This window comes from Pelodiscus sinensis, chromosome 17, assembly GCF_052426305.1.
Source record: "Pelodiscus sinensis isolate ZL-2025 chromosome 17, ASM5242630v1, whole genome shotgun sequence".
NCBI classification, from domain to species: domain Eukaryota; kingdom Metazoa; phylum Chordata; order Testudines; family Trionychidae; genus Pelodiscus; species Pelodiscus sinensis.
Genome location: NC_143068.1, coordinates 4,788,545 through 4,806,495, shown reverse-complemented (window position 1 = coordinate 4,806,495; position 17,951 = coordinate 4,788,545). Strand labels below are relative to the sequence as shown.

The 17,951-nt window shown below is 45.8% G+C and overlaps 1 protein-coding gene across 2 annotated transcripts in view; it reads left to right on the top strand.

The window, feature by feature from the left end:
• The window catches only part of GGT7 (gamma-glutamyltransferase 7), a 46,964-nt gene extending 32,110 nt beyond the window's left edge, over positions 1 to 14,854 (top strand). For both annotated transcript variants that reach the window (XM_075901415.2, XM_006126677.5), the window contains exons 8-15: positions 351 to 438; positions 2,108 to 2,232; positions 3,259 to 3,347; positions 6,549 to 6,701; positions 7,724 to 7,841; positions 8,537 to 8,674; positions 10,866 to 10,965; positions 11,893 to 14,854. In XM_075901415.2, coding sequence (XP_075757530.1) covers positions 351 to 438; positions 2,108 to 2,232; positions 3,259 to 3,347; positions 6,549 to 6,701; positions 7,724 to 7,841; positions 8,537 to 8,674; positions 10,866 to 10,965; positions 11,893 to 12,056 — 975 coding nt within the window. In that variant the 3' untranslated portion in view covers positions 12,057 to 14,854. The remainder of the gene's footprint in view (positions 1 to 350; positions 439 to 2,107; positions 2,233 to 3,258; positions 3,348 to 6,548; positions 6,702 to 7,723; positions 7,842 to 8,536; positions 8,675 to 10,865; positions 10,966 to 11,892) is intronic.
• Positions 14,855 to 17,951: the final 3,097 nt, after the last annotated feature.

Sequence of the window (17,951 nt, the reverse complement as noted above, 5' to 3'; positions counted from 1 at the left end):
AAAGAACTTTGATGCTGCAAGGAGCCTAGGGAAAAGGTCTCTTGAAGAAGGAGCAAGCAAAGTGCTCTGGAAAATGTGCAGAAGGAGACTAAAGTCAGTGGACCTTGTGTCACCCCACCTATGTCTGCACAGCTGTAGCAGTGTGCGTCACTCCATTGTGCAGAGCTGTTGAATAGTGTCCATCATCTGGGCATGCTGTTGGAGATGGGCTACAGAACTTCACAATGTGTTGCCAGGTGGGCATGGGGGGAGGGAACACAAGTTTGTAGTCATGATGACCATGAGATGGTGACTGCAATAACTCGTTGACTCAGCTGCTTTGATTTGCTCTGCCTTGTCCTTTTGTTCAGGTTCATAACTATGGAGGAGTCCTGTCAGAGGAAGACTTCAGTAACTACAACGCCCTAGTAGAGAATCCAGTCCACACGGTGTATCAAGGTAAAGTGTCCCGACAGCTCTGCCTCTCTGCTACATCCCATGGCACGTGATGGTGTCAGTTAGCAAGTTAAATCTGAACAGCCCCCTGTGGCAAGGAGAGAAACGAGTGGGAGGAAGCAAAGCTGTCTGAGCTGTAACCCCTTCAAAGCACAGGCTTGTGTCAGCAGGGCAAGATCCACACAGGGCATTAAGATTGTTGCACTCGCCTTCCAGCTGCAAACTGAGAGAGACTGTGATGCATCATGAGTTAAGGGTGCTTCCAGCATTTGACACAGGTTCCTGTTTTCCTTGATAGGACAAGCTTATATACTCTGATTCTCACTTGTGGATACTAGCAAGCCACAGAGAGCTTTGGGACATTTTCATAGAATCCTAGAATCCCAGGGCTGGCAGAGACCTCAGGAGGCACCGAGTCCAGCCCCCTGCCCAAAGCAGGACCAACCCCAACTCCATCATCCCAGCCAGGGCTTGGTCAAGCCGGGACTTAAAAACCTCTAGAAATGGAGATTCCACCCCCTCCCTAGATAACCCATTCCAGTGCTTCCCCACCCTCCTTGGGGAATAGTTTTTTCTAATAGCCAACCTAGACCTCCCCCACTGCAACTTGAATTTTGATGTAGTATCATCACACAGAGTCACAATTTGACCACATGTTGGTGCCAAATCCTGTAAGCCTTGACATGTTAGCCCATGAGTTTTGCACAGCTTGTGCATGACCATTAAAGGATCTGCAAAGGGGAAAAACACAAGGTTATGCCCTTTTTAGTCTCTTTTGAAGGGGTGGGCAAATACCAGGGTTAGCCCCTGGCAGGCCCCCACTGCTAGGTGCTGGCCATCACAGCTTCCGTTAGCTGAGGATTGCCATTCTCGACCAACGGGAGCTGTGGGAACCTGTGTCTTGGTCCGTGCCAGATTCTCAACTAGTGTCGATCCGTACATCTTCCATGACGTCCAAGGATTATACTGGTTTGCAGCAACTGGGAACCAGACTCTAAAAAAAGTTTTAAACAAGCTGAATGCAAATCCCTTCCCTCACGCTCAATTTTATTTTACCTTCTTGGGTCTGTGAGCTCAGAAACATACTCATTCCCCAGATTTAAGTCTATGATGTAAGAAAGAAGCAGGAAAAAGCCGTCCAGGTCTTCTTCATCCATCAAAAAGGAGAAAAATGGATCATTATCCTATTGTACTATGGTGGTTGTCATTTGGGTATCCCGTGGTGCTAAGTGGTCACTTTTCAGCCCCGTCACTTTCATTTTGCTAGCCCGGTTTCCTTTCTAGAACACCAGCCCCATGGCTACCTCCCCCGGAACCCACCACTCCTCTGTGATTCCTCTCCCTGGGCACAGCCTGCCACAGTCACTCCTCCGCTTCTTACCCTCTGGCTGCCCTTTACTAGTTCTGTCCCCTTGGTCTCTTTAGGCACACCTGCTCTGACGCAGGCGAACGAGGCCTGGTCTGTCTCCTCACGGGGACCAGCTGTCCTGTGACACTTGTCTTTCAAGAAAGCTTTTTAAAACCTCCCATAATTACCTCCCCACAAGTGAAAGGATTGTTTTCCTTTCCGTGGGTGACTGCGCAAAGTGGTAGCGAGACAGCAGCCCCATCAAACCTTGACAAAGCAGCTTCTAATGTGAGTATCTTTATTCCACTCTTCTCATTTTGTCAGGTCACCTTGTTCTCAGCCCTCCACCTCCACACGCAGGTCCTGCCTTGATCACAGCTCTAAATATCCTGGAGGGCTTTAATATCAGCCAGATAACCAGGGAAAATACCCTCCATTGGATAGCAGAGGTAAGACTGGGCTAACCACATGGCTGTCTTCTCTGTGTTGATGTAAAAAAGGTCTGTTTATCTAAAGATGGTGTAGAGTCTGGAGCTAACAGTCTGCTAAGGTTTAAAACTGGGCATTGATGTTGTATCAGACATATGCAGGGCACCTCTGAACCTGATTATCTGAACCCCTTGAACAGCGCTCCTTGCCAAGGGATATCTGTTTGCCATGTACTGCCTGTGTGCCCTCATTGCCACAGGTGAGCATAGTCCTGTCTGTTTCCTCAGGGTACGTCTAGACTACAGCAGGTACTTTTGAAAAAGCGAGCTGCAGGCAGTCTGGATGCTCTCTTTCGAAAAAGCGCTTTCAAAAAAAGGCCTTATTCCTCGTAAAATTCCTCCCTCAAGAACCGCCCCCTGCACAGCACCTGTGCCTCTCTGCCCAGTCCCTTGAGGCCTCCCCTTGCTCACCAAAGAGTAGCAGGTAGGGAATGTCTTGAGGGAGGGGGCAGAGAAGTCTAAGCGGTGTAGGGTAGGACCTTGGGAGAGAGGGTGGAGAGCCATGGGTGGGGGGACTTCGGCAGGCGGTGCTGAGTTGGAGCAGGGTCTGAGGCAGAGTGGGGGTGGAGACGGGCAAACCTTTGGGGAAGGAGGTCAAGCTGCGGGAAGACCTCAGGGTGGAGCAGGTGATAGGACCATGGTTCAGGCACCGGTGTGACCCCTGCAGCCTTCTAGGGAGCTTCCAGCACTCTTGGCCAGCCTCGTCAATGCAGGATGCTCATCAAAGGGTAGCAGGAAATCTTGGCTACATACTCCTGGCCTGCAGAAGGGCAGCCTTTGTCAGCTCGATCTACCTTTGAGGTAACCACACCTTATGCTGCCTGTGAAACTTGTTGCTCAAGATGGTGGTTACTAGACAGGGAGTTGGGGCAAAATAGAAGCTAGATTCGACATGCTGGGAGAGTAAGTATCTCTCTGGACTATGGAAGCTGAGACTTCCAGGGCCACCTAAATATTTCTTTGTTTCTTTCTTTCTGTTCAATTTAGACATTAAAAATAGCACTGGAGCTAGCTAACAGCTTGGGAGACCCAGGCTTTAATGCCTCCATCTACCAAAGTGTAGAAGACATGGTCAGGTACGTCTGACTATGAGGAATGCTTTGGTGAATGAATATTAATCCTTGTAATACTCTGTTATATGATGGAACTAGGTCCTTGTTCTGTGTCTCTTTCTCTTTTACTGATGAAAAGCCAGTTCCCAAAGGGACCTGAGAAGCATGAAGGATCCTGTATTCAGGGGTCACCAAGTATCCATTTATTTCTCAGCCCATATTCACATGAGCAAAACCAAATGTGGCCCTGGGAGATTGTGGGGAATTGAAGGGTGGTTTCCTAATTTAGATTGTTTCTATAATATGCTGAACCCAGAGGTTTCTCAGCCATTTTTACCCCTTGTGGCAAAGCTCCAGCCATGCCCCATGGGTATGGTTATCGTTTGCCTCAGAGTGACCCTCCCCACTGCCTCTTACCTTTTCTGGGGGCCAGAGTCACCACTTACTGAGCCAGTCAGAGGATTGGGGGGAAACCCCTCCGTGATCCTGGCCTCCTTTTCCAGGAGCAGATGTTTTAGCGGACCCACCCACTACACCAGGTTCTGGCCCAGGGACCGTAGGGTATGTCTACACAGCAAAGTTATTTCGAAATAACAGTTGTTATTTCAAAATAACTTTCCTAGCGTCTATACAAGCCAACTGCTATTTCAAAATTAATTTGAAATAATAGAGGGCTTATTTTGAAATTGGTAAACCTCATTCCACGAGGAATAGTGCCAATTTCAAAATTGCTATTTTGAAATAAGCGCTGTGTAGACACTTATTTTGAAAGAGGGGGCCTCCAGCCCTTCCCAGAGTGCCCTGCTGGCCACAAGGTAACTCCTGACCTGATCCCTGCTGGAACCAGTTCCGGCTGGCCTTAAAAGTTCTGGCTGGCCTTAAATGCAATTCAGCGTCTAATCAGTGTGGACATGCTATTTTGAAATAGCAAAAAGCTATTTTGAAATGCCTTTTATGTGTAGATGCATTATTTTGAAATAAGATATTTTGAAATAACTATTTCAAAATTAGATATTTTGAAATAATGCTGTAGTGTAGATATACCCCCCCCCCCAGGTAGCAGCAACTGATGGGATTTCCCTCTAGCCCCCAATACAGCAGCCTTTTCCCTGGGCCACGTCCCCAAAAGCTCCCCTAGTTCCTTCTCCCTGGCACAAACACTCCTTTCTCAGTCCTCAGCTCCCCAGCAACACGCTTCCTTCTCTCAGTCCTTCACTCTTCTCTTTCCCCCTCCTCTACCCAGGGGAAAGCCCAGCAGGCCTCAATTGGCTGCAGGTGCCTGATTAGCCTGCTGCTTCAGGCAAGCTCTTAACTAGCCACAGGTGCCTGCCTGCCTTGATTACGTGGCTACAGTCTGATAGTTTATTAAGGAACCTGATAAGCGTTCACCCAGCTCCCACTGTGTTTGCCTTGCACCAAAGTATTGTAGCCAGCTGCCCTGGGTCTGTCACAGCCTCTAAAATCCCTTTTCCGAGGCTCAAGAGGAGGCTCCCACCTCCCCTCCAAGTGCATCCAGTGCCAGTCAGAAGTTGTACATTAAAGTCACTGTGCTCTCTCCTTCCCCCAACTCCCAGAATGGTGCATCATGTCTCCCTAATGCCCCCTGCTCAATGTGGGATTGAAACATTGTCTTATAGCTCCAATCAGCTAATGCAGCAACGCTGGATGCAGTTCAATCATGTCTACACCGGCACCTACACCAAGCACAGTCCCGGCTCAGCCGCAGCCACTGCTGACCCCTGTGGTCAACAATGGGTAATTTTGCTAGTGTAGTCAAGGCCTTTCTGTATAGCAAGAACACAGTGAAGTGGCTCTCAGGTCTTATCTACACAGCGCAGGAGTCAGGCTAAGGTGTGATTCCTGTTAGAGAGATATACCACAGCTCTTCCATGAACAGTGCCAAGCACAGTCAGAGCTGTGCCTAAACCATGCAGTGTGTGGATGTAATTTGATCACTAACAAACCATCAAGTCCAGTCCCCTCCCCTCATAGCAGGACCAAGCACCATCTAGACCAGTGGTTCCCAGACTTTTCGGCATCACGCCCCCTTTTTGATTTTTGAGAAACACTCGCGCAGCAAAACTTGTTGAGCAAAAAAAAGGAACTGACTGGGGCCAAAAAACAAAAATAGCAGCACAACTTGGGGGTGGGGGAGAATTGAAGGGCTTGCCTCCTGCCCCCCCCTGGAATTTCTTCATACCCCCCCAGTTTGGGAACCCATGATCTAGACCATCCCTGAAAGGTGTCTGTCCAACCTGCTCTTAAATATCTCCAGAGATGGGGATTCCACAACCTCCCTGGGCAATTTATTCCAGTGTTTAACCACCCTGACTGGCAGGAAGTTTTTCCTAATGTCCAACCCAAACCGCCCTTGCTGCAGTGGAAGCTCGTTGCTTCTTGTCCTGTAAAAGAAAGCCTGCGCACTGCGCGAAGTCCTTCCTGGAGTTTGGCTTTGTTAACAAAGAAGTGACCAATGATCCCACATGTAATTGGCTCCATCTTTCTTCCCAGACCTGACTGCTCCTAGTGTTCCTCCCTCAAGGCTGCTCCACTCGCATCCTAGAGTTTCTTTCTCCAGAGGCCCTCCCACCTCCTTTTTAGCCAGATGGGGTCATGAGCATAGTAACATCTGCCTCATTGAGTTAGTCGAAGATGAACTAACCTGTAGCAGGAGCAGCAACGGCTAAGAAGTGTTCCAGACTGGTAGGGGTCAGTACAGCCGCTTTCGTTCACAACACAGCTATGTGCTGGCTCCTTCGGTGTGTCCATTCCCAGTATGTCCCAACAGAGACCCAAGGGAGCCGTCACCTTTCTTCCTTTTGCCAGCCTCATGTATTTTGGTAGCGCCCAGGAGCCCTCATCAGGGACCCGGGTCCCACAGTAAAGTCAAAGTGATGCTCCATTGTTTTTACCTGCCATGCATCCATTGAACCTCACTGAACTCCTGGCAACAGGGCGGGAGCTTCAACCTACAATCTGCCTAACCACCGACCCCCGAGTTGCCTCCCTGATGCAGTGGCTGAGATGGCTTATTTCCTTCCATTTGACATGGCAGAGGCGCTCGCTTTCCACAGTGCAATTGAAGAACCTCCATTCTTTGTAGGCGCACCCACTGAGCCGGTGATGAGTACTGCCCGATGGATGTGTATATTAGATGTGCCCTAAAGAGGAGATGCTTTATTTCCTAAGCTCCCTGCTTTTCCGTCCCCATATCCTGTCTTGCAGTAAATCAAAGGCAGGGTTGCTGCGTCAGCGGATTAACGACTCGCAGGCTGTCCCTTCTGGTATCAGTATCCCACAGTTCTCCACCGAGAGCGACTCCCCTGCTAGCCAGGTCCTTGTTATGGGACCTGATGACTACATCGTAGCAGTTGTGAGGTAATGGATTTGGTTTTTCAGTCTCGGCGGTGGGGAGGGAGGGAAGAGTTTGAGATGGGAGAGCAGAGGTGGTGAACGACTCTAGAGACTGATCATGACAGACCTAGCCTCATCACCTAATGCTCACTGGTTCAGCCTGGCCTGGGAGCCGGATCCAGCTTGCCTAACACTTTGCTCCGGCCTGCGGAGTGCATCTGGCTGCTTTCTATTTATAGCCTGCTGCCCATGCACCGAATTTCCAGGTGGTGGCTCAGGCAGCAGGATCCTACTTAAATGGCTCACAGCTGCCATTCATGGTGCTACCCCAGCAGGGGCCAGAGCTGCGAGCCTTTTAAATAGCCACAGCAACCACAGGCGGCTGCCAGGCAACAGGATAGCAGTGGTGCCAGGACCTGTGAGCCCTTTGCTGTGTTTTTAATTCAAAACCTGTGGCTCTCACAACTCTTGTTACTAGCCCCAGCCCCGCCCTTTCCAACCCAGGCCCTGCCCCTCCCAGGGGTGGAGCCGGCCCATGACCACATAGCAAAATTCATTCATTGCCCCCACCCTCTCCTGGAAAAATTATTGTCCCCCCGGCCTCGGCTGTAAGTGATTGCAAGTCCTTGCCATCTCTGGCTGTTCAGTGGCCTCTCTGAAATGACTTGGTGGTTTCAGTGTAGTTCCTATCGGAGGGATGTTCGTATCACAAATTCCTGCTTGGCAGAGAGTGCAAGGATGACTGGAGCTGGGAGACTGAAATACCTTCTCACTGAGAGGTGGCGCTCCGGGCCTATTGGCAGGGCTGTGTGGAAGAAGCTTACACTGCTGCTGCCCGTTCCAGACCTGTTCCACATGTATACTCAGCGACCTTCCTTCTCTAGGGTTGTCAGGCTGGACCTTTCACCAGCACTAAAACATCTGCTGAAGACTCTCCACCAAGGCAGAAGGGGGAATGTGGGGCCGTGCTCTGACAGTACCAAGCCTTGGCATGCTATATGATTACTGGATGCATTTTCACAAGGTTTCTTTGTCTTCCTCTTCAGTTCCCTGAACCGCCCATTTGGAAGTGGAATAATAACGCCCTCTGGAATCCTTCTAAACAGCCAGATGTTGGACTTTTCGTGGCTGAACAGCACGTCAAACCACTCGTCTTCCAGCCTGGTAACGAAGAATTCTGAATTTGAACTTTTGAGTTTGACTCCTTTTAGTCTCATGTACCTTCTGGGGGAAAGGCTGTATATGCAGGCTGAGCTCTCCAGCTCTCTCTTCCCTTGCAGGCTTCTGCAGAGAAACAGAATACAGGTTACAGGAAGAGGTTGCCTGATCTTCCTATGTGAAATAGCTTAATTTTGCAAGGAAACTATGTAGAGTCTGGTGTGGCTGCAATAAAGAAAGCAGACTTCCTGCAGCCTGGGCGCACACTATATTGACTGGAATTAAGGATTATATTGAAAATTATTGCTCTCCAGGTTGAAAAAGTGATAGACAATGGAAACTAAATCCTGAGTTCTCAGACAGAGACCATCATCCCTATGCTGGTCACTTCCTGTGCTCAACAGAGGTGCGGCGTTGCTATGTATTGTTAAACAGTTCCACTCCAGAGCTAGCTGCATTTTAGTAGCGGGTGAAGTGACTTCTGTATATTGTTTGTAAAAAGCTTTGGGGGCCTTGAAATGGAAGGTATGGAATAAATGTAAACTAATATTATTATAGCCGTGCAAATGGCATCATAATTAAGCCATGTTAGGGTGATTGACTCAGAAATGTAAAGAAAAACGTTAACGTGAGCAGTTTATAGGGAAAACGTTTGTTCTGATCTGTTTAATAGTTTTGGGGGATATTTTATTCATCAACAGACAAATCTTATTCAGCCGGGGAAAAGACCCCTGTCCTTTTTACTGCCCACTATCGTTCGGCCGTCAGATGGGATGTGTGGAACCTACCTGTGTCTGGGCGCTAACAATGGGGACAAAGCCTTGAGCAGCATCACGCAGGTCAGTTCTGAGTGCTGCATCTAAGCATGTTCTGAACCACTCACAACGGGGAAGGTCGAAGCTGTCTTCCAGTGTTTCTTCATGCTGGCATTTGCATTCACTGTGCTGAGGGTTTCCTACCCAAACGGGTTGGTTATCAGAACAAACATGAAATATGCAGCTCCTGTTTCTGAAGAGGTTGAACTATTGTGTTAATGAGCATTGAGTTCTGCTTCATGGTAAGAGCCCCGGGAGACTGAAGTCCTCCAGGAAAACAGGCAGTGGTGTGACGTGGAAGATGTGTTCCGCTTGTAACCATATTCCCAGTTGGGTCATCTGGAGGGGTGGGTCTAAACTGGCATAAGCATCTGCTTGCGGAGCTAAAGGAGCAGGTCTAATAGTCCAAAGGAAGCAATATGTTCATATAGGGTCATGCCACACCGTGTGAGCATAAGTTAAGCTTCTCCCTCCCCCAAAGCACCTTACACCCGACCTGGAGGGATTGTCAGTCAGGTAAAGAGGAGAACTCTGTTTTCTCCCCCATTCAATCTTTGCACTTTCTGCTGAGGCTGCCACCAAAAACATTAACTGGCATCAACGAGTAATGACTTTCTGTTGCTGCTAGCCAGCCTGGATCCAAACGGGGGATCTAGAAGTGATCGGATCAGTCCTCTGAGCCATGCAGTCCAGGATAACTGATGATCTAAAGCAATATTTGCTGTCCATTCTTGTCGCAAAGGGCTTGTCTACATGGCTAGTTAGTAGGAGCCGAGCTAGAGTGCAAATGTGCAGGACTCCAGAATGGTATGGTACCAGAGTTCAGGTGACTAGTGTTCTGTACACCCGCAGCCTGGCAATCCCTGCCCCACCACAGACAGGGGCTGCTCCAGTGTCCTGTTTGGAGCAGCCCCTGCCTGCAAGGTGCCCAGGCCAGGAGCAGTCCCTGTCTGCAGCAGGTGGGGAGTGCTCCAGCCCCCACCAGTTAACCTTAACTGATAAGCCACACTCTGTTCAGGTTCAGGATTACCGGTTAACCGGTTAAACCTTTACATCCCTACTCTGTAAAGGTTTTACGACCTTCCACAACCTGTTAAAGGGTCGTCTTCTTTAGAAATGTTAGAAAACTGTAGGAGGATGAGAATGGAATTTTGGTTCTTATCCCTAGTGGCAGCTCAGTTTAGCACATTCCTTCCTGAAATCCTTCATATTGTGAGCTTTGCAAAGAGCTCTTCCTAATTTATCATTTGTAATGAGATGGAGCACCTGCTGGTGGCATGGTCTAGAGAACATGAGCTATGAAGGAAGACTGAAAGAATTGGGCTTGTTTAGTTTGGAAAGGAGAAGACTGAGAGGGGACATGAGAGCAGTTTTCAGGTATCTAAAAGAGTGTCATAAGGAGGAGGGAGAAAACTTGTTCTTCCTGGCCTCTGAAGATAGCACAAGAAGCAATGGGCTTAAACTGCAGCAAGGGAGGTTTAGGTTGGACATGAGGAAAAAATTTCTAACTTTCAGGGTGGTGAAACACTGGAATAAATTGCCCAGTGATTGTGGAATCTCCATCTCTGGAGATATTTAAGAGTAGGTTAGATAAATGTCTATCAGGGATGGTCTAGACAATATTTGGTCCTGCCGTGAGGGCAGAGGACTGGACTCAATGGCCTCTCGAGGTCCCTTCCAGTCCTAGTGTTCTATGATTCTATGATTCTATATGTAACAGTGCTGGATTATTAAAAGTCTAGTGTAGACCTAAATTTTACTCTGAGTGACTTAACTTCATTGAAGGAAGAGGAAGATTAAAGCCACCCACCTGCCTCCTAATGTTCTATCAGAAGGATTCACTTTTTGGTCATAAAAATAAAATACCTTTCGGAGATTTCCCTGGAGTTTCAGCCTTATAGCTCCCATGGATATAATGGGAATTATATGGAAAACCTCATGCAATTCTAAAAATAGGCCCCTTAGGGATTCTTTTTTAAAAAAACAAAGAGCCTCCAAAATGTGCCTGCAGGATCTTCAGGTGCACTTATTTACATGTATTAAAAACGTGCCTTTTGTTCATATAATGTAGGTAATTATGTAAAAAAAAGGTGTGTTTTTCTGTGTAAATTGATATTTGAAAATGTTGGGATTGGAAATTGGGAAGCTGCTTTGCATGCACATTCCTTAGTGTTGGAATTAAGTTGTTAATATTTTGGATCTTTTTCTTGTGTAGGTTTTAGTAAATGTTTTAACACTTAACAAGAACCTGAGTGAGAGTCTGTCACTGGGTCGGCTGCACCCACAGGTTCAATCCAACATCCTGCAAGTTGACAGTGAGTATGGAGATCAGCACAGATCTTGGTGGACAACATTTCTGTCATGTCAAAAAAGAAAGAAAGATTTTTCTTACACGTCTGGGGTTACTCTGCAGTCTGCTTCAAGGAGACAGCATTTTTAAATGAGCAATGCAGCTGGTGGGGAGAGGGAAGTCCATGTCAAACTACAGTGTGCTTAGGAATAGGAAGGGGGAGTAGGAGGGAGAGATTTAAGGGACCGACAGCTAAATTTAAAATTCTAGCAATTTAGTCAATTTCTTTTGCTCCTCAGCTCTTCAATAATCTCAGTGTACAAAAATACGGCATAAATGATAAAAAAACAAGTGGTTTGGGGTGCTTCCATTTTTGAGGCCCAACTTGAGACTCCTGCATGGGGCCTTGATTTTCAGAAAACTCTGAGCACCTGAAGTTTCAATTGCCTTCATCTGCAGTTGTTGGCACTTGCTTGTTTGGAAAACCAGGCCCCAGGTATCGTAAGTAGTAAGGTAACTTTAAACCAGAAGCAGGCCAGGTAGGGAACACTTTCTCATTCCAGGAAGAGAGATTCCAGTTGGCTTTACAGTCTCACGAGATTCAGAGAAACGTCTCAACTTTTGACCCAAATCTGTGAACCATCTGAAGTTCACCCATTAACTTCTCTTTGGCATATAGCTGATAAGGAGCATGAAAGACTTCCCCTCTTGTGCAAAGGAAAAGGGGTGCTGGTTTCTTTTGGTTATGTGAAGAACTTGTATGTGAAGAACTTGAATGGTGCTTCTTACTAGACCATTAGATTTATACTTATGTGATGCCACTCTGCCTCCCTAAGGACAGGGCACTGATGGGCAGTTTCATTGGCACAATGGATTAGAGAGCTAAAGTAAAAACTTGGAACTCGTGCAATAATGGTTTCGACTAAAATAACCTCCTCTAAAATCTTGGCAGGTGAATTTCCTGAAGAAGACATTGATTTCCTGGAAGCCAGAGGTCATCAAGTAGATAAAGTTGACGTGCTGTCACTGGTTCACGGAGCCAGGAGAACTAACAACTTCATCATTGGTGTGAAAGACCCAAGAAGCATGGATGCTGCAGGAGCTACAATATTATAGCAAGTGCCAGATGGTGGGTTCATTGGATAAGGCTTTAAACAACAACAACAACAGTTATGTGCATGTTCTGAAATGGCCTGGGGTGGAACAAGTTGTGGGTTTGTGCATTGCTGAACAGACTTTCTGCATTCCCGCCCCAAGCAAAGTAGTAGTGGCTTGGAAAGCTACAACACGGCTCTATAATTTTGTAAAAAATAATCTGAGTTGTAATAATCTTGGTTGTTATAAAAGGAATGCTGGGAATACACTTTTACTTTGACAGTGCCCCATGAGCAGGTTTAAACATTTTAATGCCAGCCTTAAACATTTTAATTTAATTGGCAGAAACATTAGCAAAAGAGATGACAAACAGAACAAAATATTTTGTGTCAAACAGACAATTGCTCCTGTTGCTGTAATAATCACCCCCCTCCATTCCCTGGCTTGACACACTTATCTCATATACATCAATATATAATACAGATTGATGGGCTGGTTCTAGGCACTCCTACCTGGAACTTCAGGTATTCCCCATGGGTCAGCTGATTTTTACTAGCATGGATATTCCTATATCAACTCCATTCATGTGTCCTACACATCTTTAGTACCCTTATGTCTCCTTCACACTCAGTGTTCTGAATTAATTTACTATATAGACTCACTGGGTATCTGGACTTGGAATCAGACTACGTCTACACTGGTAAAAATGGCACCCGGAGTTCACAACTGGTGTCTTCCAAACGAGGTCCACTGTGGGTCTCACTGCAAGTTGTAATGTAGAAAGAGTTTGTGTAGGAGCAGGGCTTTTATAACACTGTCTCATCTAATCCTGCTCTGAAAAGGTAAGTCCCTCCCTTTCACGAGCACCAAATTCACGTCAGCACTTCAAGCCAGTACTTAAGTACTGTTGTCGTGGATGTATTAGAAAACTCAAGTTATAGATAGGACAGGAAACACAGGGACAACTACTTAAATAATATTTTTAGAGTCCCCAGCATCCAACATAGACTGAAGGAAGAATTCAGCATTTGACTTCTTAGTAAAAATGCGGAAATAAAAAGTGTGATCATTGCACAGTTTCATTCTGGTCACTGTTTAACACCTCTGTTTATGTCTACCAGTAAGTTATAGACAGTCATTCAGCATTTAAAGATTTTTTTAAAATTATTTTTGTCATTGTTTTCACAGCCTATCCTGTTCTGTTTCTTTTGTGATGCTAATATCTCTATGCTGGCCACTGTACAAATTACATATGTATGTCTGCTTAGAGTTGTCTTGGTATTTCCTGTGATGTTTTCATTAAAAGAATTCCAGAACTTGTCAGCCTTGAGAGACCAATGAGCTGGAATATTGTGACTACCATCTTGTTCATATTATACCTTTTTATGGCTCAAGTGCAGTTTAATGTTCAGCATTCTTAAGTGTTCTTTATAGATTCAGTGAACTACCAGATTATTAAACTAATAATTCTTTTCATTTATGTAGTTTCTGTCAGATGGAGATCTCTAAATTTTAAAATGTTAACTAATAAAGTCAAATGACACATACTGGAGAGATCCCTTTCATGCCATATTGGAATGCAGACACCTCTAAATTAGACCAAGATGGCTATTAAGCAGACATGAATAAACTAAAATATTTTCCATCACAAATCATAAAATCACAGGGTTAGAAGGAACCATAAGGGTAATCTAGTCTGACCCCCTGATCTCGTCTAATTCCCCTGATTCCCGGTGGGTCAGCCATCAGACTAGCTGAGCGGCAAGGAGAAAGGAGAAGTGCTATAGAGAAAGCAACACTCTGCATTCATAATACTGTGCATGGTTTGAAGCAGACTTTGTACGTCTTCCTGGAGAAGGGAAGGAGGCATTTTTGTGCATTGATCCTCATGAGTTGAAATTTGGGATTTTTCTAGGGTAGTGACAGCAATGACCCCCATGTATGGAGGTTTATTGAACATGATTGTAAAACAAGTGTTACAGTAATTGTTATATAAAGTGCTCCAAAAGTGTGCTCATTACTTTACAGATCAGTTGGAAAGATAAAAGTCTTAATTTGCAAATTGAATTCTTTTCACCAGGATAGTTCTGATGCTAAGCCCTGAAGGTCCACTTCCAACTAAAGAGTGGTACTGAACCAACATAGCACTTAAGTGTCCTGATGTGGCATTTTAATAGGATTATTCAAATGTGGTACAGATAAGCATTTTCTTAAGGGCTTTGCCAGATCAGGGCCTACAAGGGGAGGGGTAGAAAATGAAAAAAACAAAACAAAAACAGGGAGATGAAATTATACCCAAAGGCCACATCTAACAGAAACAAATGTCTTATGAATAGTTTCCTATTTGCTATGTTTAAAAAGTGGCATCAGAATAGCATATATCTGACAAAAAGTCACTTGTCCTTGAAGCATGGTCAAAACATTTCTACTAGGGCCAGCATGTCTAATCTTGTAAGCAATTAAAATCTCATTAAACATGTCTGCCCCACTCTTTCTCCCCACATTTTTCAGACAACATGTACAGACTCTAGACTAGGAAACACTTTTTGCAGTTCCACTGAGCAGATGAGGGATATTAAGATCTTATAACACATTGTTACATACTATTTAGTTTTGAAAAATCCAAACATGGTCATGAGTACAAGTGTAATAATGCCACATTTATTGTACAGGATCATTTTTATTTGAAAAAAGTGACCTATGAAAATGCATTGTAATCATAACCGTGACTTTGATTGTATTGAAATCACATGTATTTGTGAATTTTTTCACATACAATGAAAAAAGTCTGAAATAAATGCAGATTTTTGTATTATGCACTCACAATGTACTTGCTTCATCCTTTACAGTGTTCTATTGATAGATTGCATTGCAGTATTATTTATATTACTGTAAGATGTACAGGCGCAAAACTGAGAGTAGGGCCCTATTGCAATAAGCACTCTATGTAGCAAGAAACAATCCTTGTCCCAAAGAAACTAGATCTTAGTGTAGCAGAGAAGCCTCAGATCCAAACATCCCCAATTTGGATGGATCCACATTTTGTGGCTCTACTTTCTCAGCTAAACTAATTACAATTTTGTTTGAAAGATTTACATATGTGCATTTCTATTTCTAATATCACTTAGGATAGGGGTAGAGAACCTTGTTTGGGTCAGGGGCTGCTAACCCACAAAAAACATCAGTTGGGCCCAGGCTAGAAGATTTTGTGTGGGAGGACAGAGGTAGAGTGGGGGTTGGAGTGCCAGCGCAGACTCCCCAGTGCGGAGGGAGAGTCCTGAGCCAGATCCAGATCCAGGCAAGCCTTAGGTGCCCCAACCCTGACTTACGGCTTTCCAGTGTTGCGGTATATTCGTTTCAAATGTGAAAACAAGTTGTATATGTCAAAAGGGGCTACTGCTCTTAACAATTTTTTGAAAAGAAATGTTTATTTTTTTCCTTACAAACCAGTGAGGAAGAGTCACAGTTCCCTCCTAAGCTACATACCTCTGTGGGGTTGTTCTTAAAAACACCGGACTGGATTTGGATCTCACTCACACCTGGGTAAATAAAAAACAGGACTATGTAGCACTTTAAAGACTAACAAGATGGTTTATTAGGTGATGAGCTTTCGTGGGCCAGACCCACTTCCTCAGATCAAATAGTGGAAGAAAATTGTCACAACCATATATACCAAAGGATACAATTTAAAAAAAATGAACACACATGAAAAGAACAGAAGAGGGATGGGGGGAAGGTAAATAAGGAGTAGCCCCAGTAACAGCATAAGCTCAAAAAGTGTTCAGCAATGAACTAAAGGGAGGAACCATAGTCCACCTTTGTACCTCTCTATATTTTGGGTCTCTTTGGCTCAAATTAGAACAGCCTCAGGAGTAAAATGTGGCTATCGGGGGGAAAGCAGAACAGCAGCCATTTGCTGCTGTTGCTGAAGTGACACTATTAGTAAGACCTATAATGGAAAACTGAGCTGTTTGTACTTTACGTGATTAGACCCAACAGGTTAAAGGTCTGTTTGTCCATACTGAGCCATTTTGAGAAGCCATGCATTGCAGCCCCATGTACACACTAGCACTGGCCTAAATCAGTTCGGTTGTAATGCACTCTGGGAATCTGTCCTACAACGTACAAGTCACCGTAGAGGTGGCCTGTTGGAAGTGGAGCAACCAGTACGGTTTCTCTCTCAGCTACCTCAGCCTGCAGAGTTCCCTGACAGTCTTTTTGTATGCCCATGAACACACACACACACGCATGGACATACACATATTGATCTGACAAAATGAAGCAAAACAGAGACTATCAACCAGAGATCACAGTTGGACTTCCAGCTACAGATGCCTCCTACATAGTCTGCATCAGCCATTTCCCATTCATACCAACCCTCTACATTTGATGCTCTGCCCCCTTCAGCCTTGGAAAGCATGTTCCTCCTGGTCACTTGCATGGAGAAACTAATCTCTGGATTCTTTGATGAAGAACTGGTTCTTGTAAAAAAATGAAAAAGACTGCTTAATCTTAAGTACACTATATGTCCCTGTGTGACAGGGCGCCTGCCCTGCACTGGCCCTTTAATACCAGGACTCTGGCCTGGAGCCAGGGCTAGCAGAAAGGAGACCAGCGGGAGCCAGTTAGGGCTAGAGAGGGCCCAGCTGGCAAAGACCCAGGACTGCACGAACGGCTGGGAGAAGCCAGCTGAACCCATTAGGGCGAGTATGAACACAGCTGGCACGTATATATAGAGAAGCCCAGGTTGCTCAAGGGGAGAGGAGAGAGGCCAGTGAGGGGCTGGCTGTGGAGGAAGCAGGAGCTCCCAGGAGGGAGACCTGCTGGGGCTAGCCAGCTAGAGCTGGGAGAAGGCCAGCTAAGGCTACCCTGATGAGGGGCCGGAGGAAAGGCCTGGGCGTGGAGACAGGTTACAGCCTGGCTTAGGTAAGCGGCGCCACGGAGATAAGCCCAAATGCCTATGATGAGCAACCCATACAGACTGTATTCTGCCCTGAGATGGGCTATATGAAGACAGTCAGGGGGCACTGAGGCGCACTGGGGGTGTGAACCCCCTGACACCCAGCTATGGACATTTACAGGGATATGCAGCCCATAAGAAAAAATATTTGACAGAGCCCCAATTAAACAATAATATACAGAAAAGCTTGGTACCCAGCTCCACTAAGGCCAGAATTCTTTAAGATACTAAGGGGACTCAAAACCTCTCAATTAGACTCCATGATTCTATGTGCCATTAGTCATAAAGCTAGCTTGTCTACATGTACAAGCCTCTTAGGGCCAGATCATGAAGTTAGTTACATCAGGGATGGGGAACATTTTCAGGGTTGGGAGCCGCTGATCCATGAAAAATCAGTGGGGGGGGGGGGGGGGTTGCACACAAGTGAGAAGCAAAAAAACAAAACAAAACCAAAAACAAACAAATAACCCCCACGCTGATGTAGCCCCAGACTGAGGAGAAACTCTCTCCACATTCCCATCGCACACCAGAGCCTAGAGTGGCCCAGGCTAGTTAATGTTGCATGCTCCAGCTCTGCGAGTGGCAGCAGAAAGGACTGGAGTGCCCACATGCTGGGGGAAACTCCAAGCCTCCTAGGCCAGCTCCAGGCAAGCCAGGGGCTGCATTCACCCCACCCCCCCGCCTTAGGTTTCCCACCCCCTGACTTACATGGTTAGCTTAAAGGTTACAGTGATGACACACAGCATCATACCTTCAGTTAAATGTCTTCATTGAAAAATAAAGCAGCTGGCTATTATTTATACCCGGATATTGTTGGATGCTAACCAAGACACAAAACTTGCAACAGTCTCTGTCTCAAGGAATTTTCAAGCGAACAAAGAGAATACAGGGACAAGAAGGAAACCTAGAGAAGACAGGTGGGTTTTGTTTTTTTAAAAAGAGATTTTAATCTAACA